At 52.1% G+C, this 27,127-nt stretch overlaps 1 protein-coding gene across 2 annotated transcripts in view; it reads right to left on the minus strand.

The window, feature by feature from the left end:
- The window catches only part of MGMT (O-6-methylguanine-DNA methyltransferase), a 292,226-nt gene that overhangs the window by 220,602 nt on the left and 44,497 nt on the right, over positions 1-27,127 (minus strand). For both annotated transcript variants that reach the window (XM_028120023.2, XM_028120024.2), the window contains one exon: positions 9,269-9,405. In XM_028120023.2, the coding sequence (XP_027975824.1) occupies positions 9,269-9,393 (125 nt within the window). In that variant the 5' untranslated portion in view covers positions 9,394-9,405. The remainder of the gene's footprint in view (positions 1-9,268; positions 9,406-27,127) is intronic.

The following is a 27,127-nucleotide window of genomic DNA, read 5'->3' on the forward strand; positions in this document are numbered from 1 at the left end:
GCTGGGAGACCCCCACGATCAGAGACATGGGAGAGCAACACTGCTGGATTCATTTTTAGATGAAGCCATTTCTGCTTCAGATGTGTAGTGAGCCACGTTGGGCTGGCCTCTCCAAAAATCAAAGCTGAAGAATAGTTAGGTGCAGCACGTTGGTCTCAGAAGACCAAGGAGCCAGGGAATGTGCGTTTCACGGCCTGAAGAAGACTTGTCCCCCCACCTCCTGAGTCTGATACAGAGGGGACAGATGCCCCGAAGCAATTTCAACAACAACTACCTCCAGCCTCCTCGTTCTGCCATATGCCCCCACCTCCTACCCGGTCAGATGCCGCGCCGACCGGCTCTAGTGCCAAATGACCCGCCAGCTTGCGCCATTCCACTCAGCTGTACCATCAGTGCCCCAGGCTCAGGCCCACGTCACCACGGTCCTGACCATTTCAACAGTCTCACGTGCTCACGCCCACCCCTGTGGAGGGACACAGCACTGCAGCGGTCTCCCCAGGCCTGTCACCTGTGCTGGGCTTGGGCTCATACAGGCGGGGCTGTCCCACTGGCCTCTGCGTGGCTCCAGGGCAGGTCCCCAAGGCGGAGGGCCTGTCAGAGCAGGCACACCCACATTTTGGGAATGAGTGAACAAGTAACCTAAGAACATCGATTAATTTAGGATTATCAGAAAAAGATCTACTTCTATCACTTGATACTGAAACTGGAAATAAAAATTCTGGGATGAATCTGACACAAGATAATGCTTCAGTTCAATTCAAAAATTAAACTCATTTAAACTTTAACTCGATTTAAATTCTGAAGTGATCAGCATGCAAGAACTATCCTGTACATTAATATCAAGGCGCTGATCTAATTACTGATACAATTTAAAGGAAATAAATTTAACAAACCAAGTATATTTTGAGAGCTTACAGCTTCAACGGCATGAACATGTTCAAAATAAAAGTTGAGAATTTATTCACTAGTCACACGTGGCTTAAATACCAGAAAGTATTAGAGCTATACAAGCAATAAAAATTCTGGAAATCAAAACTAAAAGGCAAAATAGGAGAACTAGAGGCCAAAGTGTTTCACCATCCTATAGCTGTGTGTTCACAAAGCAGGGGGCAGGCATGAGGCGGCTGCTGGTGAGGAGGAGGAAGGCAGCCGGTCAGGTGGCCGAGTCAGAGCTAGCAACGTTCCTGCGTGGCCTCAGCTCTGGGCCCATCGGTGGCCACACCCTCCTGCAAGCCGCGTCAAGAGCCGCGTGTCCTCCTGAGCACACTTGTTTGGACAAGATCACTGTAGCTTGATCCCCACAACAGTAACTGTGGGGCCTGAATTTCCAGGTTAAAGCAGAGCGTTCCAGTCTCAAGACGCGCTCATTCAGGCACCCAGCACAAGGGGGGCCCCGGTTCTGGGTTACTAACCCTGAGCAGGAAGGTCTTGGCGGCTAGACTGTTAGACGAGGGCTGCCGGGGAAAGGCAGGCTGCCCCCCAGCCGTGGTGGTGCAGGGTCCTGGGAAAACGGCAGTCCCGAGTCCTCTCCTGAGACCCTGCACCGCTACTCCCCACAGCCGCGCCTGGGGCTGAGCGCCTTGCCCGCGGCCCCTTACCAGGCACCAGCCTGTGCCAAGTCCCCACTCACCCGACACCACTCCTGGCATCCCGGTGTGTTCCGGAAGACGACTCCAGAGACACACGCAAGTGGCCTTTGAGAGGCTACAGTGTGGTCAGAAACTCCTGTGTTTTTCTCACAGGGCCTTACGGGACCCCCTTGCTCCCAGTCTGAACAGGCCTGTGAATGGCTTTTCCAGGCCGCAGCTAACCAGAAGCAGGAGACAGGGGTGGCCGTGGACCAAGAGGTCAGCCAGGGGGCCCACAGGCTGGCCTGGTGACTCAGGGTGAGGGAGAGACAGGCCGAGCCAGACTCTAGGAGGGGCCCGCTGTGTCCAGTCCTGTCCACCCATGGCAGTGACCGTGGCAAACGGCCGTGGAGCAAGGGCACCACTGACCCGGCCCAGCCCATCAGAAATGCCCCCACCAGACCACAGATCCTGGGTGGGACTATGCGCAAGCACCGTTCTGACCCCCCTGGACCCCGGGGTGGGCCCCTCCTTCAGGTGAGAGCCACTGATCGGTCTGGGAGAGCCCAAGGATGATCTCCCCGTTACAGTTCTGGCAAACGCAGGCGCGGGCTACAGACTTCGGGCCCCTACATTCACCCAGTGGCACGAACTCCCTCGGTCAGACAGCGTGCCAGTGTCATGCCCAGTCAGGGACACACGGCACCACCAGCCACGGGTCCTCCTCAGGGAAAAGGGGGAAGGCTTTCCTCAGCAGCACGAAGGGGGCACGAGTGCAGCTTCTCCGGGAAAGCCATCATTCCAAGAACAGAGGTGCAGCCTAAGGCCCCCGAAAGGAAAGCTACTGTCCAGAGCAGAAACAGAGGGATTCTGAACATGCCACCTTTCTCTGAAGTCGGCCAACTTACTGCTTTTCCTCTCATGTGTGCTTAGAATCTAAAGGTTGCAAAGCTTTCCAAGCAAACCCTTTACTGTGACAGTTTGGTTCATATTTTGAACCCACGTATTTATAACTGTCATTCAACTGTTTTCTTCCTTCCAGGAGGATCCTGGAGAGCTTAAAATTAAATGAGCCAGGCTGCTTCTTACTCGTGGACACAGGCATGCAAGTTTTAGCCATTTCTGTCTCCCTGCAACCCTTTAATAAAATCGACAAGAAAACTTAGGTTGCTGTCTTAGATGGGTCCAGAGCAAAGATTCTAAATCCCAGGGACCCACTTGCTTATGTCTTGCCAACAGCCTGCCTGCCTCTGCCCTCTGCCCCGACCCAGGAAAGAGCACAACTGTGAAACAGGATCTCGCAGGAATAAGGAAAAAAAGACAAAACTCCTGAAGTCATGCATTGCTTTTCTCTTTTCTAGATCAGAAACCAGCCAAGTTCACAACAAAACAGAGTACCACGTCTTTGTGGTCGTGTAGTATGGTCCGTGGTGTGGCAGCAAATTCCAAGGCCTTCAGAGAAGGGGCTTTTTATCCCACCATGCCCTGCAGGGTCACAAAGCCACAAAGGAACCCATGCTGTGAACTCAGAAGGCCCAGCAGCAAGGGCCACAGTCGGTCACTCCGCCACCATCCCCACACCCTGGTTTTACTGGAACGCACGGCTGTGGCCTGCCTTTACCTCATGGACACCCGGGAGCTGCAACCTCAGCACCACGCAGACAACTCTGCAGGCTCCACGAGCAGCCCCGGGGGCCCCGGGCTCTCCCACCACCTGGGAAGGACAGAATTCTTCCCGGGAATTGCAGTGGAAAGAACCACCCTGGCTTCCAGTCTGGTCTTTTTAGCTACTGGACGCCGCACGGTGTGCACTGAGAACCCGTGTCAGGAGACTCCATCCCTGTGCACTGCGGACCGTCTTCCCCTCCAAGCCAGAAACCGGGAGGGGAGGTCCTTCAAAACAGACACGGGTCTCAGATCTGGAGTTGAAGAGCCGTGTGGAGGCAAGAATGAGGCAGTCCACGCTCAGCAGGGGATTCAAGGACTTGCTTTTAAAAGAGGTGCTTTCTACGAAGCCAAAGAGAGCTCGGTAGGTGCCCCCTCCCCCTCACCGAAACCTGCGTATTTGACTCAGGAGACCTCCTTAAGGAACACTCTGTAAAAGAAAATACATTTTTTAAGCACATACAACACAAACCCCGAGTTCAAGCCAGCAAAGAAGAGCAGGGAGACAGCCGAATGTGCCGCAGGTGAAAATCCTACGGCGTGTTTTTGGAGGTTCTTTCTACTGGGAGTGCCTCTTCGAGTGTTTATCCTGAGGAGAGTTTCTCCTCTTCCATGAAAGATTATAAGGTGCTGCAGGTGGTGTCTGCACTAAGATTTCCCAGCCCATCAGAGAATTAATGTAGGGATTCCCCGGGAAGGTTCTTGGGACATGCAGACCCTGAGAGCTACTTCAGCTGCGAGTGTCGGGCCGCCCGGCAGAGGGATCACCAGGCGGGAGCGTGGCAGGCACGGCCGGAGTCAGGATCAGGGTCCCTGAGCAGGCCACTTAAAACACTTAACGAACAGGAGAGCAACAAATCCTCACAGAAGCTGATCGCTATCCACTCGAATGGAGGACACAGAAGGTGACTTCACGAGCCTGACCTCCCTTCAGGAAGACCTCAAAGCATCTTACCTCACGCTTTCAGTGGAGCAGAAACTGACAGAGCACCCGGTGGGGCGGACGCACCCTCCTAGACAGAGACCCTGCGGTCACATTCCCACGCCCCAGAGGGGCCAGGTCCTTGTCCGTGAACCTAGTGAGAGAAGGCCCTGGGCAGCCCTCCACGTCCTTGAAGGAGGGTCAGGCCCAACCTACATGCTCCTGCCCAGACTCTACACAGAGCTGGTGGGGGCAGGAAGCCAGGGACAACACTGCAGAGTCCCAGAAAGCAGAAAACAGCCTGCATGCGTTAAATTTTCAAAATATGAAACATTTTTACAATCGCTCAGTTTTGGTTGGACTACAGTTTTTTCAGTACTGCATTCCTGTATTTTTTATAGAAAGATTTACCTGGGAAGAAACCCAGGAGGGCAATTCTTTGCTCGGTAAAGGATGAGGTATGTGCAGCTCCAGGGTCCTGCCACCAAACACCCAACCATCACCCCATCAGTGTGAGCGTGACGAGCACTGTACAGGCCCTTCTTCAAGGAAAACATTGGAATCCCCTTTATGGAAAGCTACATGAGCCCGCAAGTAACATTAGAAAAATAAACCTACACCTCATTAGAATTTAGACACTGCAGGGAATAATGGGGTCAAAGCTTTGTAGCCACACGAAGATGGCGTGGGGAGATGTCAGTCAAGTTCTTGCAAAAGCAAGCCAATTACTCTTGAACAGGACAGTAGTTGATGGAAACTTGATACTGGCAGGAAGTTATAAAGTTGAGATTATACTACTTCCCAAATGGATATCCTGCACTCAAATATTTTTAGGAAGGGCAAGGTGAGTAATGTTACCGATACAAAAAGAAATCAACGATCAATGTACGAAGCCACCTAAACAGGTTAAGTAGACTGATGTGGGGAACAGGAATCCTACTCCGTACAGAAGTACAAGTGAAATTTAACTGCAGACAGACGTCAGTGGCCAACTTCCAATCCAGCGACTGAACAAAGCAGCATGTCTCCAGGAGATAAAGGTCCCAGTGCTCACAAGCACTCCAGAAGGAAGGGGGGGAACAGGATCCCAGGTCATTAGGATGCTCTGCTCAGAACCCCCTGGCCACTGTCCATCAGCAGAGCTGGAGAGCACGGCCTTAGGGGGCACACAGGGCTCTACCTGCAGAAAGCCACGCTGGGGGCGGGGGGGGGCTCCCCCTAGGGTGGGCAAGGGCAGCACCGAATTCTACTAGACAAAAGGAATCCTAATCAGAAGTCTTTCCATAGGAGGACCCTGGAGGGCATGGTAGGGGAATTTATCCACAACCTGATGAAGGAGTCCTACTAATCCAGAGTGAGGGAACCCTTCCAAACTCACTTCATGCCAAGACACTAACCTGAATGCCAAAGCCTGACAAACACAGCACAAAAAAATTACAGACTAACATCCCTCGTGAACGTAAACACGTTAAGTCCTAAACAAAATACTAAATCTAAGGCAGTAACATGGGGGTGGGATGGGGGGCAGGAGATATCCTGAATTATGTGATATGTGTAGTCTAGCATTTCAAGACTAGTTTGTTTCACATTTTAAAAAATAGGATGGTGTTTACACAGGTACAAAAAGCAGTTGACAAAACCCAACAGACTGAGGAAGTGACACCCAGAGGTGGCAGCACGTGAACTCCTGGCATGGAAGCCCCCACCCTCGCCCCCATAACTGGAACTAGGGAAGGCGGTCTATTGTCACAACTTTCACCCCCCGCACCGGAGGTTCCAGCCAGCACAAGGACAGAAATAAAAGGCATAAAGATCAAAGAGAAGTTGTCTTTAGCCACAGACCCAATTTTCTATAGCAAAAATCCTAAGGAATCTGCAAAACAATTCCTACAACTAAAAATTTAGTAAGAGTACAGAAGATCAACATACCAAAAATTAACAGTTATGTACCAGCAGCAACTAAAAAAAACATTTTAAACCAAACTCGGAATACCAACATATTCGGAAATCAGACTTACAAAAGATATACAAGATCTCCATGCTGGAAACTAGAATACTAAAAAAAAAAAAAAAGACAAGCTGAATGGACATAAACCATATCCATTAATTGGAAAGTTTTTAGAGTGGTCAACCCTCCCCCAAATGGTACACAGATTCAATGAATTCCCAACCAAAATCTCAATACTGGACACCTTGATTCTTTAATATGTAAAGTTAAAAGACACTGAAACCAAAACAATCTTTAGGGGAAAAAAGAGTTGGAAGACTTGTTACCTTAATTCAAGATTTATCATAAAGCTATGCAATCAAGTCTGCATGGTTCTGGTGTAGAACAGATGAGGAGGTCACCTGAACTAGACACAACATCCAGACATATGGGACCCACACGTGTACAGTCAATGGATTTGATAAATGTAGGAAGGGGATTCGATGGAGAAAAAATTTTTTTTTCCTCCCCAAAAGAAAACTACCTATAGAGAAAAAAATACCTCACTATAAGGGGATTCAAGATAATGGGTCACATATTTAAATATAAAGGCTAAAATTATCAAATTTTAGAATTTATAGGAAAATATTTGTGAAGTTACAGTAGACAAATCTTAAAGACCAAAAAGAAAAAAAAAAAGCTAAGAAAAAAACATTAAGTTGTACTTTCTCAAAATTAGGAACTTCTCATTAAAAGAGGACATTAGAATAAAAACAAGCATCCAACTGTGAAATACACAGGATAATACAACCTGAGAAAGGACTGGAAATCAGAACAAGCACAGGCAGAAGACTCACGCAGACCCCACACAATGAAAAGGCAGGAGTGGTCAAGAAGGTGGTGAGAAGTCCCGAGGAAAGTTAAGATTAGAACAATGAGAACATTTCACTCCCGCTTGAATGGCTAAAACTTTAAAAATTACCACCACCATGTACTGGTGAGAGGGCAGAGCAACTGAAACTCCTCCATTTCTGTTGGAAATAAACATAAAATGGTTCAACTCTGGGAAGAGTTTTGGCAGCTTCTCAGGAGGTTCAACATACATTTGCCATGCAATCCAGCAATCCACACCTAGGAGTGGTGTGGTGAGAAGTGAAAAGGTGTCCAAAAGGTGTCCAAAGAGGCTTGAACAAAAATTTCAGTTTTACCCCTAGTGGCCAAGATTTGGAGGATTCAAACGTCCATCTGTTTGGGCCTGATGAACTGTGGTGTATTCATAAACTACTCCTCACCACAAAGAGGGACCTACTGACTAATACACAGAACATGGGTGACCCTCAAAACATCGTTGAACAAGAGAATCCAATACAGAAGAATAGATCATAAAACCTCATTTATATAAAGTTCAAGAACAAACAACGTTGGCCAAGACAGAAATCGGTTTCCTTAAGTTCACTATGTAATGTTCACCTCAATTTTTTAAGTGATAAGAACTGTTAATTCTTAGCATTCATATAGCATTTTTGTTATTTTGTACCTCTTAAATGTCCCTCGCCAAAGTTAACCATAGGTGTATAATAGACTGCTGGTTGCCCCTAAAAATCATTTTCCACCTCTTCCTTAGACACACAGTCCCTAATTATGGCCAACACGTGACCACCTTCCATGCCTCTCAGCTGGGCGTAGCCCCACGAGAGGAGAAAGTTAGAGGCTCCTTCTAGAAAGGGAGGTGGGTGCCTCCTTTCCTTCTCCTCTGCCTGGAATGGAAGCATGGCAGCTCGCACCCCAGAGGTTGGCCCAAAGCACCAGAATGAGGGCCACAGCCTGGAGATGCAGAGCAAAGCCGGAGGCAGCCAAGGGAGCCAGCCTCCACGGCTTATCTACTCGGGCGTCTTCACGAGAGAGACCAGCTGCAGGTTACTGAAGCCATGCTTCACAGCTGTACCTAATCCTGATGCAGAAAGCAGAACCTCAAAATTAAGCCTCATCTTTATTCTGTTCTCATCATCCATAATGGGCACTTAACTAGATGTCTAGGTTTTATTTTCTTCCTCAAATTCACTTTAAAGAATTTTTTTCTTAAAGCAAAAAAGCTCAACAAATTTGTGATTTATTGTGCCAGTGAATATGTAAGAGACAAAATGACATTCCCTACGAATTATTTGGTGTCTGTGATTTTCTGAACACCATGGCCAGATGGTTTTCATAGAAAGAGAAGAGTGTATTCATATAGTTCAAAGGTTTGCTTATTTTTTTTGGCCTCAAAAAAAATACTATTGATTGTAACATGCAGCTCTATAGGAAAAAAACCTCGACACTGGAGGCGAAACCCGGTATTTATTACTGTGCGTGTGCTCATTATGGCGGTCTCTGACAGGGGTCCATTAAAATCAATTTTTATGTTTGTATGTATTTTCTTTATCTAATGTTCTATAGCATTGTGTTTATTAGCCAGTTAAGACAAACACTGAGCAGGAGTGGGTGGTTTTTCCCCTCTTCTGTCAGAAATAATGAGAACTGCAATTTTAATACCACAACTCACAATCAATGAATAGAGGAAATGTTACATTTCAGAACAAAACATTAAGGAGTGCTTTAAATATTTTATGTTTTTACAATTAAGAGAAATAGAGTGGAGATCTTTCAAAAGAGAAATACACGTGTCTTGCGAGAAATGGCAAGCGGGAACGTCATGCTAGGACGGCTCTTCCCACCCTTCCTGCCCAGCTGCACACTCTCGGGAAGCCTGACCTCAGCTCTCGGGGGCGGGCGGAGCTCCGGATTCAGCAACTCCAAGACTTCGGTGTAATTCACCTGGCGGACTTTGAACAATGAAGGGGGTCCTGATTTAAAAAGCACCAGAATTTCCAGGGATTCCCACGTTTGTTGAAGAATCAAAAGAGTCAAGGCTCATAGCCACTCCACCGCTCTGTAAACGTGATCAGACGTCTTGGAGCCCTACCAGCTACGGCTGAGGCCCCGCGGTCAGGCGCGCGCGGAGGGCGCCGGGCAGCTGCAGATGCTGCAGACCGACCGACAGTCGTGGCGCCGCCGCTGGAGGGGGCCACCGCGTGGGACGCCAGCCTGTGGCCACGTGTTAGCCCGTGACCCGCAGTGGACAAGCAGCAACGCTCGCGTCTTTGGGGCTCTTAACAAATGCCACATGGGGGGACACTGGGGACTCACCCAGCGTCCGGGGTCTTCCCGCCGCGCAGCCTGATCTCATGCAGTCCCTGCTCACAACCGGAGATCTCGATCTTCCCCAAAGGGCTGTCCATCATCCTGTATCTCATTTCACAGGCCTTGTCCATCCTCCCAAGCACCTACGAGAAAGGTTTTTCAAGCAAGTAAGAAAGTCCACGTGAAAGACTTTGGTCCCTTTTAAAGCACAACAGGCACCCGTTATTTAACACAAAACGTCTTCCGAAGTTTGTCCCCATTCTTGGGATTTAATCATCAAATAGGTCATTTCTGCAATCTACTTAGGGGACAGAAAATGTCATAATTACCCGCAGCAGCCAACTGGTGGTGCGGCTCCCTGCCCCCACCTGCCCGAGGCACGGTGGGCAAGCGCTCCTTCCGAGGGGTCCGGTCCCTAGGACCAAGCTAACCTTGCTTTAACAAAACGTTACCAACTTTTGCATCGGCAGAAACTGAAGCCGTTTGATATACTGAAGGAAATACATTTAAAACCAAGGCACAGTGAAGTGACTTTGGAAGCGGAGGGTGGACGCGGCACCTGCACGGGCAGGCCGTCAGGGGCGCATGCGCGCTGGAATAACGCCGAGCGCCCAGGAAAGCGCACAGCGGACCCCTGAGCAGCGTGCGTGTGAGCTGCGCGGGCTCACTTACACGCGGTTCTCCGGTATAGGGCTGTGAACGTTATGTTCTCTGCCCTGTGATTTTCTGAACACGTCCTCGAGCTTCGGTTTTTATCAGAACACAGTACATAATACAAATGACATATAAGACAGGTGTTAATTGGCTGTTATCAGTAAGGTCAACAATAGGCTTTTAGTAAGGTTTTTCGAGAGTCAACAGTTACATATGGAGCTCAGTGCCCCTAATCCCACGTTGTTCAAGGGTCCACTGTGTATCTAACTTATGTTCAAAGAAATGTACAAACAAAAACCACCCTATGATGTATCCTGTTAATTTTGGTCAACAGCAAAGGCTGGAAAGAACGAACAGGTACGGCAAGAACAGTGAGAAGCCTAAAGGCAAAGCCACACTTGATAAAAATCACTCCAAGTGCGGGCAGGGAAAAGGATGCGGAAGCCAAGAGAGGGTTGGGGGGACGGTGAGGACGAGTACCAGCACCAGCCCGCGCCCTTGGAGCTCCTCCCCCTGCTCCGGAGAGTGAATTGGAGGGAGGCGCTCCCGCCCTCCACCATGTGACCTTATATGCCCACGTTTCCCAGCATTCCACGCTTGCCTGCAGCCACCTGCGACGAACTGAATAACCACTTCTCTGTCCTGCAGGCACCTCCCATGAACTGTTCACAGCGGCAACCCTGTAAGAATGCTCTCCTCCATGCAGCTTTACACAGGATGGCAGTGCGGTCCACGCTTACCCCCACGCCACCCAGCACTTAGCCTGGGGACTCTCCTTCCCCTCACCCTGCCTGCCCCTTGCACACCTGCACCCGATCAAGCACTGGTTCTTACCATTGCCAGCTCTGGCTCAGGTCCCGACGCCTCATCAACTCTCACATGAGAAAGGAGTTCTTCAGGACCCTCAGTACACCTGAACCTTTCCCTTCCTTCCCCTCCCCCTGAACAACAAATCAACTGCCAATTACATGAAGGGGCTACAGCAGGGTCAGCAAACTGCAGCGCACCGGCCAGACCCAGCCCCCACCTGCTTTTGTAAATCAGGTTTTGCTGGGACGCAGCCCACCAGCTGTGGCTGCCTTCTCGCTGCTCCAGTGATGGAGAACGCACGGCCCCGAGCACTTACCCCAGGCCCTCGGCACGCCAGGTCTGCTGAACCCCTCAACGTCCATGCTCTTGCCCACTTCCTGCTCCGTGCCCGCTCAGGGCCTGATGCGTGGGGCCTCAGCTGTATGTCCCTTCCCTGACCGTCCAGCTGCCCCGCGTGGCCCGGCATCTGCTTCACTGCAAAACCTCAACACACCCCACTGCCCCCACCCCCAGGCCCCGTTCCCTTCTCTGCCCTTCCGCCTGCTTCTAATGCCACACACTGACTCCCTCAGCTACCTTCCCCGCAGCCAGGAAAGAACTGCATTTATATCCCTTGACGAGGTCAAGCAGCATTCCCCAAACCACATGCTATATAAGCAGCACCCCCAAGATTCCACCCTAAGCCTGGGGCTCCAGAGCCTCCCTGTTCAACATCCACTTTTCTGTAGGTATTGACAGGGGTCGGAAGCAGATTCCTCCCCAGTTGCCAGTGAGTGGACATGGGATTGTGATGGTCACCAGACATCAGAGACACTCTCTGGCACATCGTACTCCTTGAACGCCCCAACTTCCATGAATCCCCAGTGCCTGAGGGCACCCCCTCCACTTGGCAACCCACGGGTAGGAAGCAGACGGTGGTCTCCCAGCAATGTCCTGTCATTTTGCAAAAGTCACCTAAACTGAGCCACAAGTGCGTTCATCTGTGGGATCAAGGATACCTAAATCGCAGGGTTGGCATGAAGATTACTCGGAACATATATCTAGACCTGGCTTCCCAGAAGGATTTGGGATTAAGTGTTATCCCTGCCACATTGACATTTTAACCATATGCCCTTGACCTTCGTCACACAGAGCACGCTGCTCTCCGCAAAATCTTATCCAACAGCACCAAAATCCTTACCATTCTTCAAAAGCAAATGGCCACCCCTTCTCCCAGTCCCCCTGGGGGCCTTCCCTCATTCCTTGGAGCCAGAATCAACTGCTGTCTACCCACCCCTCACATCCGTGGACATTTCCCATCACCCTGAGCCACTGACAGATGATGGAGCAGGGAGTTTGCTACCATGAGTCAGGATTCCACCCAAAACAGATGCATCACGCACATAAGGAGTTTATCAAATATATGTTGAACTAGGTGACCAGCATTTCTACCATCCAGGCCAAGAGTCTGGCACAGCATGCCCCAAAGTGTGTTCCAGAAGACTACTCAAAGAAAGGTTCCAGGGCGAGTGAGAAGCCTGGACGTACCTAAACCGTCCTGGGAAACTTACCTGCACACCTGCAGTGTGTTAAAAGCTCTGAGCAGTCTTGCATAGGAACTGGCTTACATTTACCTAGCTCTCACAAACAGGCTCACCATGAACCCACCTCTCCTGCCTAGGCCCTGCTTGGAAGCTGTTTCTCAACAGATCTGGGCTCAGGAGCCCTGGCTGAGGCCTCAGATCTGGAGCATGAAAAGCCCCAAGCCCCTTTCTCAGGGACGGCTCCTAATGGCAAGCATCAGAAAGTGATACCAGCTAATTTAAGCACAAAAGCAATTTACTGAAAGGCTGTTCCGTAACTCACAGAACTTCTGGGAAGGCTGGAGAAACAGGCTCAGAAAAACGTAGGAACCAAGACTGGCCATAGTCCAACCACAGCCGAAGTGGAACCTCAGGAAACATCTGTGGGGCAGCCCGGGCCTGCAGACACGCAGCTGGTGCCACTGTGGCCCCTGGAAACAGGATGTTGCGGCCCCCATCAATTCCCTGCTGCCTGGCCCCTGTGTCACTGGCCCCTGATTCAAGGCCTAGGATGTGGACCCAGCACCACTGCACAAACTCAGACTGGCACACATCCCAACCAGGGGGATGGAACACTCGTGGCTCACTCTCCTTCCCAGGACTCTGTTTTCTCACCACTCAAACAGCAGTCGTAGTACTGATTCCGGCACCCTCCCCGGGCTGCTCTGTGGGCCCAACTGCACAGCACCGGGAAGACCGTGAATGGGCTGCTGGGCCAGCGCTCCAGCAGGGAAGGAGCCCCCTGTGCACAGCCAGCTCATACTCCTACTGCAAGGAACGTGTATGCAGATGGGCATCCAGGAGGGGGGCAGGGCAGGGTGCTGAAGGTGACAGAGGGCCTCTCCCACCTCCACCACATGCAGTGCCGGTCTCTGGAGAGCTCGGTCCCGCGTGCTCCTTGGGGAAAGGGCCTGGCATGTTACAAAGCCTCACCCCAGCGGCCAGACTCTGACCACAGGCGGGAGGGGCTTGGCTGGACTTCAGAGGCTCTTTGCCTCGAACACCATGGGGAGGCTGCCACAGTGGGCTCTGAACCAAATAACGCCCATGCACCCCAGGGCCTGCGTCTCTGAACTGGACCAAAAGGACTCTGAAGCTTGGCCTGCCCACTGCTGTACCAGCCCCAATGCACCCCGCACCCAGCACTGTGGTGCTGTCCCTGGTCCGCCTGGTCTAACCTCACGTGTGAAGGGCAGCCCGCCCTCATCACGGTGAGGACCAGCTCTGATGACGCGCATGGCCGCTGGAGGCCACAGGAGGCCACTGGACACCTGTTCACTCACAGAGCAGGGGAAGCTCTAGCCAAATCATGCCAAGAACCAAAAAATGGCAATCAGTCCATAACTGGAGTAACTAGAGTGTTGAACTCTGAGTTCTGAGGGACTGGCCTTTGTCCCTCATGGCCACACCCAAGCAGCCAGTCATGGGGTTGGGGGACGTCTGAGGGAGTAGGCTCCAGAAACTCTGTTATTGGTTAACAGAACTGAATTCAAACTCTGCGTCCAGCTTCCTGAACGTGAGGATTCGCCGAACCACCTTCCCCAAGATGAAGGCCTGGAACCTACATCTCTAGCCTGGCCAAGACCCGGTAGGGCTACACTTTCCCTGTTGCAGCCGGGTGCCTAAGCCCATGAGCAGAACTACTACTCAAGGATAATCACCAGAACCCAATGCCTGCTACTTTGCCAAAAAAGCAGAAGCAGCAATTTTAACAATGTTTTATATTAACCCCACCAGAAGTGGAATTTGAGACTCCACAGAAACCTACACACACTTCCCTTCCTACAGACACATAGGACGTATGGCAGAGTCCTTCCATGGGCAAAAGTAAAGTCGAGCTGAGTCCGTCCCTCCTAGTATGCAACGGGTAACGTGTCCCTGGGACAGAGCGCTGGGCCGTCTGGCTGGCAGGCAGCGTGTGGACGGGAAGCACCAGGCAGAGACAAGTGTGTCACCGCACAAGTCCCGGGGGGCTGGCAGAGGGTGGAGGGAGGGCTGCAGCCTGGGTGGGGTGTTGCAGGCACCGGGAGGGCAGCAAGAAGGCGCTTCAATAGCTGGCGCACGCGTCGGGGAGCCCGTGCGTCCCAACACAGGCTGGTGGGAGGTTCTGCCTGGAAGGAACAATGCCAGACACGCACGGGGCCGGCCAGGAGCGGGTGGCACAAAGAAGCCGACGGGCTTCCGAGCCATGTGGGCACGACACCCTCACACAGCAAAAGCCCCGCGCTCCAGAGACCAACCCACCGCTGGGCTCCGGCCCAGAGAAGGCCAAGAGCCTGACCCCAACGAGAGAGCCAAGAAAGGAAGGAGGCCCGGTGAAGACACTCGCCGGCTGGCAGCTTGACAAGATTTGCAGGCAGCGAGTCCAGGGCCAGGCGGGCTCCCATGGCCCCTCAGGACTAGCGGGAGGCCTTGCCAGTGGGGAGGGCGGCCGGCAGGGGAGAGGTGAGGAGGAAAGAATTTTTGGAGAAAATGACATCCACACAGAGACCTAGCTTGTAACAAGGAGGTACGCAGGCCCGACGACACCCGCGGGACAGCAGCCAAGGCGCGCAGGGCAGAGAGGGGCCGGGGTGCGGGCGCAGAGGCACTGAAGTTCTGTTGGATGGGGTCTGTTTGCTCTGAGCCACCTTCACGGAACATAAGCTCCAGGACAGGTCACAGACGCTATGGGACAACTCTGGTCAAGGAGTAAGAAGTCTGCTGAGGGTTTAATAACAGAACAAGCGGCAGACACCACCTCCTTCCCCTTCTTCCTTCCCTGACAAGGAGGACGCACGGCCAGGAGCTGCAGCCGCTGCAGCCACCACCTGCAGCCATGAAGGGGAGGCCACGGGACCGGACGGCCCTAATGCCACCACCACAGCCACAGCGCCCTGATACACTCCTAATCGTATGAGAAAGACAGTCCTGCGTGTCGCAAGCTGGCATTTGGAGGAATTCCTGTCTTCCTCCAGCCGGAGTATCTTAACTGATCCACCGCCGTATCCCAGCACTTAGAATAGTGCCCAGAACATTGCAGGTGCTCAGTAAAGGCCTGCTGAATAAATGAGCTGATGATACAAATCATTCCATTATGCTTGAAGTAAGGACTCAGAAGGAGAACTAACTCCAGGATTAACAAGAACCCATGCCTGGGGGGTCTGCTGGCCTGAGGAGTCCAGGAAGGCTCCCTGGAGGAGGTGTCAACATGAGAGACGGTAGGCATTTTGGGGGATGGGTAAGGACACACTACGGCAGGTCTGCCCGTGTAGGGCCTGGTGCCAGAGGGAACACAGGGCATTCAGGGATTCGAAGGGGGCAGCCTGGAGGGAGAGGCCCATGTTTGAGAGGGGCCTGCTGCGACAGCTCTGGGAGCAGTGAGGACCAAGTGTGGGGCACAGGAGCGGGAGGGCAAGGGCTAACCCTGAGGACCCCAAGGACACCCAGGGCAGAGAAAGGGCTTGCTGTCCGCAGCGCTGTGAGCACATCCATGCACAGCAGGTTACGAGCACACGGGCTCTCCGGCTGAGTAAGAGAATCTGCCCCAGATAACAGTCTGCCCGGCTGCCCTCCAAGCCCAGACGAGCAGGGGAACTGTGTAAAACCCCAACCATGCACTACTCCTAAACAGGAGGTTTCTGTTGCATATGCCACAGGAATGCTCAGGCTTCCTTCCTGAAGAGGCCAGCGGCACCTGCGGGAATACATACCTAGCCAGGGGCCTGCAGGACTGACTCGAAGCAGAGGGGGAGGTGAAGGGCACCACAGTCACTCTCCAGTTTGCCTAACAGCACAGTGTGGAAAACCCAGCGTCTGGGAGTTTCGGAGTTAGACTCCAGGACCCCACAGCAGCTCCGACAGCCAGTTCTTTGAGTGGTTCCCTGGAAGCCCAGGTGGGCCGGCCTTGCCCGCATCACAGGGAGGACACCACCAGCCGCATTCAGGCTGCGGGAAGGACCAGAGGGCAGGCTCCCCACCCCCACTCGCATGCGGCCTGAGATCCACAGCCTGGCAGCGTCACTGGCTCCGGGCCCAGCTCCCTGCATCCTCCTTAAGCATCCACCTAAAGCCACGACTGTGGCTGACGTTAATTGGTGGCAGAAAAAAATGGATTTTTCATGGCTATTTGGAGACCTCTGAAAAAAATGAAACGAATTTCGTTTCATCCCCCTTTCAACATGAATGGCGTTTAATGTTCTGAATTAAGCAGTTGGCGCCAGAGGCTGGGTTTCCACTGTACTAAATGCAAGAAGCCCAGAGACAGAAACTGTCTTCTCCTTTACTTGTCGTTTTCCAGGCCTGCTGTGTGGGTCTACAGCTGACTTCCAGAACCATCTCTGCTGTCCCGTACCTTCCACTTTGAACCCCTTCCAGTATGGCCCTGCTGTGTGAGGAAAATGCCAGAAAAAGGGCTAGAAGAAAAAAACCATCTGCCTTCCGTAGACTCCTTACAAACCAAGTAGGAGACATTTGCTTTTGTTAAACACTGGCCCGAAGAGTCGGCCTGGGAGTGAGTGGGCACCTGGCCTGCAGGCCGGGCTCCAGGCTTTGCCGGGGAGTCTCTGTCAGGGGCCTCGGTGTGCCCGTCAGCTGCAGGTGTGAAGTGGGAGCCCAGCAGGTGCGCTGGGGATGCCCTAGGAAAGGGGAGAGACCATATCCGGCTGCGTGGGGACACCAGCAAAGCCACCATGAAATGGTAACTCGTTCTGTAATCTCCCTGCTCAACAGCGAATAAGAAAAAGCAGGAGGGAAGCACCTCTGTCCTCAGAACTCAAGATGAGCCCACCTGATGATCTGGTGTGCAGGAATATTTTAATTAGAAAAAGCACACGTGTTGGGGCGCCTGGGTGGCTCAGTTGTTAAGCATCTGCTTTCGGCTCAGGTCATGATTCCAGGGTCCTGGGATCGAGCCCCACATCGGGCTCCCTGCTCGGCGGGAAGCCTGCTTCTCCCTCTCCCACTCCCCCTGCTTGTGTTCCCTCTCTCGCTGTGTCTCTCTCTGTCAAATAAATAAAATCTCTAAAAAGAAAAAGAAAAAGAAAAAGAAAAAGCACACGTGTCAAAACCGCAGAAAAGAGAAAATACCTCATACCTACCACCTAATAACAAAGCTGGCTGTGGGGGGCCGGAGGAGGAAGCGGATGGAGCCCTGCCAAGCACACACACGGAGGAGAGTGCCGGAGAGAAGGCCAGGGCAGTGGCTACGACCTGCTCCGGGCACCTGCTCCGCCCCCCAGGGCCGCCCCAGTGCCACCTTGCTGGGCAGCATTCAACAAGACAGCCAAGGTGTGGCTCAGTTTACTACGTTCTAACAACCAAAAAGGGCTGCATTAGGTTGAAATGCTTTTTGCCAGAGAAAATTCTGGCCCTGCCATCTGGTATGTCAAACTCAGAATGGATCCAAAGGTCGTGCAAAAAGATCACTCTATGTCCGCACAAAAGCCTGCACACGATGTTTATAGCAGTTTTAATCACAACGACCCAAACCCAGAAGCAACCAAGAGTGCAAACAATCTGAAAAGGCTGCATACCCTGTGATTCCAACTATATGACATTCTGGAAGGGGCTGGGTGGAGGGAGGGAGGACCAGGCGGAGCACAGAGGATCTGTGGGGGGTGGTGAAGCTACTCTGTAGGACACCAGAACGGTGGATACCTTTATCCAAACCCATATGAAGTACACCACCAGGAGTGAGCCCTAACATAAACTGTGGACAAATGTCCCACTCTGGGAGGGGATCCTGACAGTGGGGGAGGCTGAGTATGTCTGGGGGCCAGGGGCATCTGGGAACTCTCTGTACCTTCTGCTCAGTTTTGCTAAGAACCTAAAATTGCTCTAAAAGTTAGTTTATTAATTAAAAAAAAAAAATCATTCCAAAGCCTTGTGCCATGCTGCTGACATGGAAGTGATTCTCTTTATTACTGATAAATTTCTAAGAACCCAGCTACTTGTACACATGAACGGAGGAGAAATTCTGCACCACAATCAAAAAAGTAGGTTTTCCAATCAATGAGAAGACCGCTTGTATGGGAAAATCCCATAAGCCCTGTGTTCTGCTCCCATTGTGAGCTTATACACAGACTTCTGGGCTATGGGTCCTGACGGAACACAAGGAGTGCCCTTTCTTCTTACTATCACTGGCCATGGCCCTGCCCAGCAGAGCAGCTTCCTGATGAACGCTGCTTTGGTTGTAGAGAATACTCTAACCACAAGAGCCCTGGCAGCAGGGGCCAGGCTGGGGAAGTGGCGTCCACAGCCCCACACACACGTGTGCAGCTTCCTGGGGGGCTCGGCATTCACAAGTCGGCTAAATAAGGCACTCGGGGCAGTGTGTTATAAAACAGACGGGAAGATGCCTACGTGTCAGAGCAGAGATACGGAGGGACATCTAAAGGAACGTGTTCACTGGCCTTTAAAACAACCATTTCTAGATAAAAACAGGCACTGGTCTACACTTTATTTATTGATTTTTTTTGACAGAGAGTGAGCGAGGGAGAGGCGCCGAGGGAAGAGGGAGGGAGAGAATCCCAAGCAGACTCGATGCCTAGGGTAGAACCCCACAGGGTACTCGACCTCACGACCCTGAGATCATGACCTGAGCCAAAATCAAGAGTAGGACACTCAACCGACTGAGCCACCCAGGTGCCCCAGCAGTTGAAAATTATACTTAAAACTTGGTTTTCCTCTCCAAACTCATTTTTTTTTCAAATTATCAAAGTAAATATTAGTGATGCAGGAAGGCAACTACTTTTCTGTTCTGAGGCTCAAACATGGTTTGAATCTGCATTCAAACAGGAATTAGGGAACAGTTAGAATGCAAACTGCTGTGTGTGTGTGTGTGTGTGTGCGTGTGTGTGTGCATGTGTAAGAAACAGGTCATACACAGAATAGTGCACAAAACTTACATGTGTACTGTTTAACAAATTACTCCAGAAATCTCCCAGAACTTCTGGCACTTCTGAAAAATATTTCCAAGTGATAACTACTGCTCACATATGCATCCCAACAGTGCAGCTAAACTTTCTCTGGACCTAGCCAAAAACCATGCATGACACCAGAGCACTATATAGTAAGGCCTAGAAAGATCTTTCCGGAAGTTTATTAGTAACTATCAGTTATTTCTCTAAAGTGTTTCATAAAGTGCTTCCTACTAACCAGGCCACTGCACACCAGACTCAAGTCTGCAGACTCTCCATGATGGGAGGCGTGCTAGCGTCTGAGTGTGCACACTCAGGGGGACACCGTGCTGGGCCCGCACAGAAGAAACCATAGGCTCAACACTGTACATGGTCCTAGCTAATTAATTTTGTGGAGGAAAACAGTTTTACACCAACACGAGGATAAAATGGGAAAGTCACAATTTTGCTAGGGTAAAGAGGAGACTTCAAACAGGTTTCTACTTGCTGGGCTCACAGGCCCTTAGGAGCTGAGAGTCGCTGCCCATGCCCTTGCCCCCTCCCTACCCCTTGCCCATGCCCCGCTGCCCATGCCCCTGCCCCTACCCTGCCCCTGCTGTGCCCATGCCTGTGTCCCCTGTCCTCTGCCCCCTCCCTGCCCCCTGCCCTGAGTGGGACTTTGGGGGAAAACTGGGAGAAGCCCATCTCTGAGGCTCTGTTTGTTCAGGTCCCTCTGCTTTACTCCCTTTTCGTCAATTCAGTAAAATATTGTTTGACTAGTTAGTGAAAGGAAAACCACTTTTTGTTTTAATTTATTTTTTGAAAAATCACCTTTTAACAACAAATATGCACCTGCCAGTCAAAACAACAGACCCCCAGGTAAGAGGAAACCGGTTTACAAAAATGAAGCCCAGACCTCCAATACGAGGAGCCTAAAACTGAGAGGCAAATTTAAAAAATCTGCATCAACAGACACTTGAGCAGGATTTGGAAAAGCAGTAAAGAATCCTTAACTTGGCAGAATATACCCTCCTACAGTCAAAGTGGGGACGGGGGCCTGACAACGGCGAGTGGGAGCCAGCGTCCAGCGGGGACCTGCAGCGGCAGCTAGACCCGCAGCCAGCCCTGGGCCGGGGACCCCCGTGTGTCACATGATTGCCGCCGTCCTGCCACCAGGCTCCAGGAGCCGATGTTCCAGGGCTGTGGGAGCCCGAGCCGGTCCGAGCGCTGCACCAGAGAAGGCACCGGGGCCTGGGAAGGGCTGTGGGGCTGACGAGGCGCAGAGAGGGCAGGCGGGGAGGTAAGTGGCTTTAGGCCTGACCTCTGGCACTGGTGTGATGGAGCCCAGGGGCGATGGGCAGCACCCGTCCTGCTCTGCCTTCCCACACGTCCCGGATGGTGCAGCTCACAGGTGCAGCGCACGTTCCCCTGAGGCCTCCCTCACCGGTGCACAGGCTGATGAGGAGGCCTGGCCACGGGACATGCCTCAACCACCCCCAGGGCACCAGCGACCCCGAAATCTGGGACAGTCTGTCAGAGGGGGAGAAGACCCACCACCTCGCCCCAGACCTCTGGCTTCTGAGGAGCGAGTCGGGCGCAGACTCGGCCCCACGGTCACAGCTAGGGTCCTGCAAAGCGAGAAACACCACAGAACCTCCTCGCGTGAGTTGTCAAGTTGACACTCCGCAGCTGCTTCATTGAAAATCAAACAGGGCTCCTCAACTCTTTTTATAGGGAACAGATTAGAAGACCCTTAACATTCCTGAAACCTGCGAAAAGAGAAGCAGATTCCGGGGTGAAGGACGCCCTTTGCCCTGCGTGAGCCAGCGAGCCGGGCGCCTCCACAGCAGGCGCCTGACCACCCCCATCAGGTCTGGACATACCGACCTTCAGTCATGACCAAGAATGATCCACTGAGAATGTACCGGGAGGAAAAACGATGAAAAATACCACATTTCAGTCATTTCAACCACCCCTGCTAGAATTGCCCGTTACCATCAGTGATGAAAGTGAGCATCTTGTAGGACAGAGAGCTCCCCTGACCATGCGGTCTGACGGGGTGCTGCTTGGCCCCCGAGGTCACCCCTGGATGTCTGGCAAGGCCCCCACGTGGGTCGTGCACCTCACCCTGCCAACGGCACATGCTTGCCGCCAGGGAACATTCTAGCACTTCAGGCACCAACTAGTCCTCGGCTGCACGGCGACAGTCTGTCACGAAGGAGTAAAGGTGGTGGCAGGCAGGTGCTCAAAATGAAATGTCAGTTCTTAAAACCGTTATGTCCTGGGAGGCTTCAGCTTAAATATGTCATGGCAGAAAATGACCCCGTTCTTTATAGGCCTCTCCAGTTGGGCAAAGTTTATGTGACTTTTGAGAGAATCAGCAGCATGTGAGAACATGCAGGAAAACCTGAGGGCAGCATCAGCCAGAGTCAAGAGATTGCTGTTCCGACGCAGGACAGGCCAGGCCGCTACCTGGGGTCGCTGCAGAGCTCGGGAGGAGAACGCAGCCTTCCTGGACAAGCTGGGCCCGGTGTTAAAGTGAAAGCCTTTCCAACGTCCCGACAGCAAGGTGTGATTCAAACTCATCCTCTCTCAAATGTGGAAAAACTAACAAAAAAACAACGAACAACAAACTCATCCTCTCCCAGGAACAGCCCCACGCGCATGTCTGCAATCGAGCCATGAGAAAAAAGTCCTAAACAGTTAATAACGTTTCCCACCTGTGCATAGATAGAACTTGTGTGTTAAACACACATGATTTTGTGTCAATGCTATGAATAGCTAACACGCGGATTCACCGTCATGCTGTCTCCAGGTCCAGGAACCAATTCCTTATCTGCACTGATTCCTACCACACAGTGAATACTGTTAGATCAAGATCCCAATATAGGATGCACCGAAATCCTCAAAAAGCACTCCAGCAAATGGCCAGGAAGGGCATGCCTACATCTGGGATGTGAACCAAGCTGCAGTTTTTGTGGAAGCCCCACAGAAACATCCTGCCACTGGAAGCAAAGGGGCTGCCAGTGCCCACTGGCCTCCCTCCTCCCGTCCCCCTTCCAATCTCTGTGGGGCCCTAATGCCTCTCAGTGGCATTTCCCTGGATGTGTCCTGCAACCTCAGCAAGGTATGCAGTGCTAAGATCTGAGGGTGAATAGCAGGGGGACTTGGGGCGAGAAGCAGGGGCACCCGGGGTGGAGCACACGGGACACCTGGGGGTGAGCAGGGGCACCCGGGGTAGGGAGCACGGGACACCTGGGGGTGAGCAGGGGCACCCGGGGTAGGGAGCACGGGACACCTGGGGGTGAGCAGGGGCACCCGGGGTGGAGCACACGGGACACCTGGCGGTGAGCAGGGGCACCCGGGGTGGGGCACACGGGACACCTGGGGGTGAGCAGGGGCACCCGGGGTAGGGAGCACGGGGTACCTAGGGGTGAGCAGGGGCACCCGGGGTAGGGAGCACGGGACACCTGGCGGTGAGCAGGGGCATCCGGGGTGGGGAGCACACGGGACACCTGGCGGTGAGCAGGGGCACCCGGGGTAGGGAGCACGGGGTACCTAGGGGTGAGCAGGGGCACCCGGGGTAGGGAGCACGGGGTACCTGGGGGTGAGCAGGGGCACCCGGGGTGGGGAGCACACGGGACACCTGGCGGTGAGCAGGGGCACCCGGGGTAGGGAGCATGGGGTACCTGGGGGTGAGCAGGGGCATCCGGGGTAGGGAGCGTGAAATACCTGGGGGTGAGCAGGGGCACCTGAGCATCTGGGTTGAAGAGCAGGAAGCCCTGAGCACCTGACACCGATTAGGACTTGGTGGGGTACAGGGCAAATCTGGCTCACCATGGGGATCTCCGTAGAGCCCTTGGGCTCAGAACGGTTTTTACATTTTTAAATGATTGAAAAAAAGTCCAAAGAAAAATATTTCATGACACATGAAAATATGAAATTCAAACTTCAGAGTCCGTAAGTACGTTTTCACTGGAAGGCAAGCAGGCTCTTTCTGTATTGTGTCTGGCAGCTTTTGTGAGGAGCGGTAAGGAGACTGTGCAGCCCCCAAGGCCAGAATGATTTACCATCGGCCCATTGCAGGAGGTCGGACGGGCTCCGACAGGAAGGCACACGTCAGTGATCATCAGAGGGGCCCCCATCTCACTTGACCCAGTCCTTCCCTCCCAGCCACTAATGAACAAATCCTGAGACCACTCAGACCCCCGCATGCTCACCCCTTGGTCGTTGACACCACAAACTCAACCAAGATGTGGCTACAGAAGTTTTCTGGAATTTTCTTAAGTACTTACTTAGAAAGGCCTGTCAACAGTCAACGCCGAAGTGCTAAGCCTGGGCCCCACTGAGGAGCAGAGAATGAAGTACTCTTTATCCCCAATAAAGAAGCGGTTTCACAATGTTTCTGCGGTGAAGGATTCTCGGTGAGCAGCACAGTATGATTTATGACTCGGTGTCCCCGATGGAAGAGCCTTATGCTCCAGACACGCTCTGGCGGCAAAGGCACGAGGCTCTTAGAGGGACAGACGCCATCCCCACAACAAGGCCAAGCTGCAGCTGGAATGCATGCTGCCTCTGAGCGATTAACCCAAGGCAGGAAATTTTATGTTCTAAATTAGTTACATTATGCCCAAAACCTATCAGTGGCCTGATAGCTTGAACGTATAATTCTATACCTTTTACTCTTTAAACAATAATTCAGTCTAATCCTGCAGCTGAAGCCAAGATCTCTAGACCAAAAGTGCACTTTCCATTTGATTAAATACTAATAAATGTACGAATAAAATACCAGTCTTTTATCTTACAGTAAATTCTTCAAAAACCATATACTCTAAGAATTAATTATGACTCTGGAGAAGGGGACAGGTTCTTCCCCTCGAAGACAGCTTAGAAGTCTCAAAGTCTTAATTACAACAGCTCACGCGTAATTTATAGTAGTCCGGGGCTTACAGAGAAATGACATCATAGTCCAGGTTCTGGGACTGTCTGCGCGACCCTTTGGTACGGCTGCGGTGTAGTGCGTGGACAGGCAGTGAAAGAGTCGGGGCGGGCCTGGCAGCAGAACAGACCACATACGGAGCTACGACCCTCTGCAAAGCACCAAGCAAAGAGAACACAAACTGGAAAATACCATCACTTGCCTTCACCCCGTAAGTGTCCGGCACTTTAAAATTTATAAAATATGTTCACATATTCCATCCATTAACAAAGAAACAGAGTAAAATGCCGCCATGAGGAAGGTGGTGAAATTCCCAGAGTAGGAACTGTGATTTATTCTCTACTGTTAGAGTATCAAGCCAGGGCACGGACGTTCAAGCCTCTGAGATGCGTGTTCTGCACCATGTGGCACGTGAGTGGCCCCCAAAGGTGGCCTGTCCCATATCCTGGGACTTCGGTGAACAGTCTGACAACTCCCCTGGCACGGGAAACCTGTCTTGGCTGGGAGAATGGAGAGGGCGCTCCCTCCAACGGGAGACTTGGAGAGGGTGACCCACAGAGAGGTCAGCCACCTCCAAATAAAGCCAGCTGTGGGGTGCCGGAGTTGTGGACCATTGGCCACAGCACCCTCTGATCAAGGTCCCATCTGCCCTGTAGGTGATGAAGAGGCAATCCATCCTAGTAGGAAACCGGAGGAAAGTTCTGTGGGAAGCCCACGGGAAGAGGGGCAATGGGGGGACAGAGTCTGGGACTGGAGAGAAAAGCCAGGTCAGTGCTCATGTGACCTTGAGTGGACAGGGACCTCTCTGGGCCCATGTCCTCCTCTGTAACCGGACCCCATGCAGCTGCGACAGTGCACGAGAAAGCACTCAGCTGCCCACCACGGGCTGTCCAAACATCAGGGTACATTATCCGTGGCTCCTTGAGAAAATCAGTCCAGTCTGCTGGCCTGAGAGGCAAGCGCACGGTCTCTGTCTCTGCGCGTGTGTGCCCACACCTGCCACTCCTGTCTCTCTCATGTGAATTTCAAAGCAACATGGTGATCAGCCAAAAGGTAACAGGAGGTAGAGAATGCTGTGGAAGCAGCCCAGGTGTCAGTGTAAGGCAGGGCAGAGAGGTCACAGGGCGGCAGGGAGGCCTGTGGGTGGTGGGCACCGAGCAGGCAGCTGAGCAAATTCATGACATGCACCCAAGAGCCCTTTCTGAGGCCGGGCATCCGGCTTTCCAGAGTCCCAGATATGCATTTCCTTAGAGCGATGCCCCTTTCCCCATTACTGGACCAAAGAAAGTGGTGCCAGGGACATCAGAAGTAGATGCTCAGGAGTCCACTCAGAAACAGCCCCCCGTGGTCCGGGAACCAGGGGAAGACGACACTGGGAAACGTCCCCAGCTGGGACCCGGGGAAGAAACCATTCGGACACCCCAGTGGCACCGCCCGAGCGCCGAGCACAGCCATGCTCACCCAGGACGGTGCGTGAGCAAGCTCTCCCCCGCTCATGACACTCAAGATGAAGGTGCAGGCTCCCAGAAAGCTGACCGGTGACCTTCCCCGAAGGTCCACTGCCAACCCCACAGGGGGCACAACTGTGTAACTTTTAGACCCGATATTCTACCATGGTTGGTATTAACATTTTGATGCTCTGTAAATTCCAGAAGGTCCGCACCGTCACTGATGGCTTACAACATTTTTGCTATGGATGTACGTAATGTCAGTGACCCGTCAAAATAACTCTAAAAATCTGGCTGAGTTTCCAAAAAGGAAGAAAATAAATAAGTGCCACGAAAGTCACTCATTCACCTCCTTACAAGCAAGACATACGGGACCTGAATTCATAAAATATTACTTAGGGGAGGGCGGTGGTTTTCCCAAGCTTCTTTGTATCAATTCAAGCTTTTTATTAAAATTAACCAGATGAGGGGCGCCTGGGTGGCTCAGATGGTTAAGCATCTGCCTTCGGCTCAGGTCACGATCCCGGGGTCCTGGGATCGAGTCCCGCATCGGGCTCCCTGCTCCTTGGGAGCCTGTTTCTCCCTCTGCTTCTCTCTCTCCCTCTCTCTCCCTCTCTCTCTCTCTCCCTCCCTCTGTCTCTCATGAATAAACAAATAAAATCTTAAAAAAAAAAAATTAACCAGATGAAAGTTTTAAGTAGTGGATTTCCATTTTAGAGGAATTCTTGACCACATCTGGGAAGAGCAATTTGTTAGGTGATTTCATTTCTGCTCCTACAGTGACTCATCCCCATGCAGCCGGGTCTCACCGGCTCATCACACAGCTCGTGTTAACCACATCCGATTTCTGAAGTACCACACCAGCCAGCAAGGAAGGAGGCGCCCGCCCCATCTGTGCGCTCTCCCTCACAGTGAGGGCCCCAGGAGGACACCAGCGCGTCCACTGCCCCTACTAACTCCCAGCCCCCCTCAGCAAGCCTCATTCCACCATGGCAGCCATGCCCAATAGGATTCCCCATTACATCATTTCAGCAGTGAATGTGCTCCCCTCCAGCCCCACATTTCTAACAGCAAACAACTAGGTGAAGATCTGATCTGTCTGAAACCAGACAGGTAAGCCAGGAGCAGACACCCGGACGCTAGCCCGACCCGGACATGCAGACACCCTGAACTTCCCGAATGTCAGCTTTCACTCCCTTCAAGGAACATTTGCTCTGCTTTTTTCACTTACGATGAACTTCTTAGCAGTAGGCACTCAACCATATATTTGGGGAAAAAATGTATTTCTTTTAGAGGTTCTGGTCAATGCAGGTAATGCCACTTCTCAGAGAAATGTCTTGCAAGGTATGCCTGCTTTTACCATCCACAGACCCCGTTCTTATGCTGGATTTTGTACCCGTTGATGTCAAACCCCTTACAAAATAGTTCCAGACGTCAAGGTCTCCACCCCTGGCCCACACCCGGCTTCATCTGAAGATACCTAATACTGAGCCAGATCCAAAATGTGCGTACAGAGCCAGTCACCCACAAACGTACACGGAACATTCCATCTTAGGGGGCTTTCGTTAAAGCAC

This window comes from Eumetopias jubatus, unplaced genomic scaffold (assembly GCF_037043125.1).
Source record: "Eumetopias jubatus isolate StellerSeaLion01/CBP00866 unplaced genomic scaffold, mEumJub1_p1.0 scaffold_17, whole genome shotgun sequence".
Classification (NCBI taxonomy): domain Eukaryota; kingdom Metazoa; phylum Chordata; class Mammalia; order Carnivora; family Otariidae; genus Eumetopias; species Eumetopias jubatus.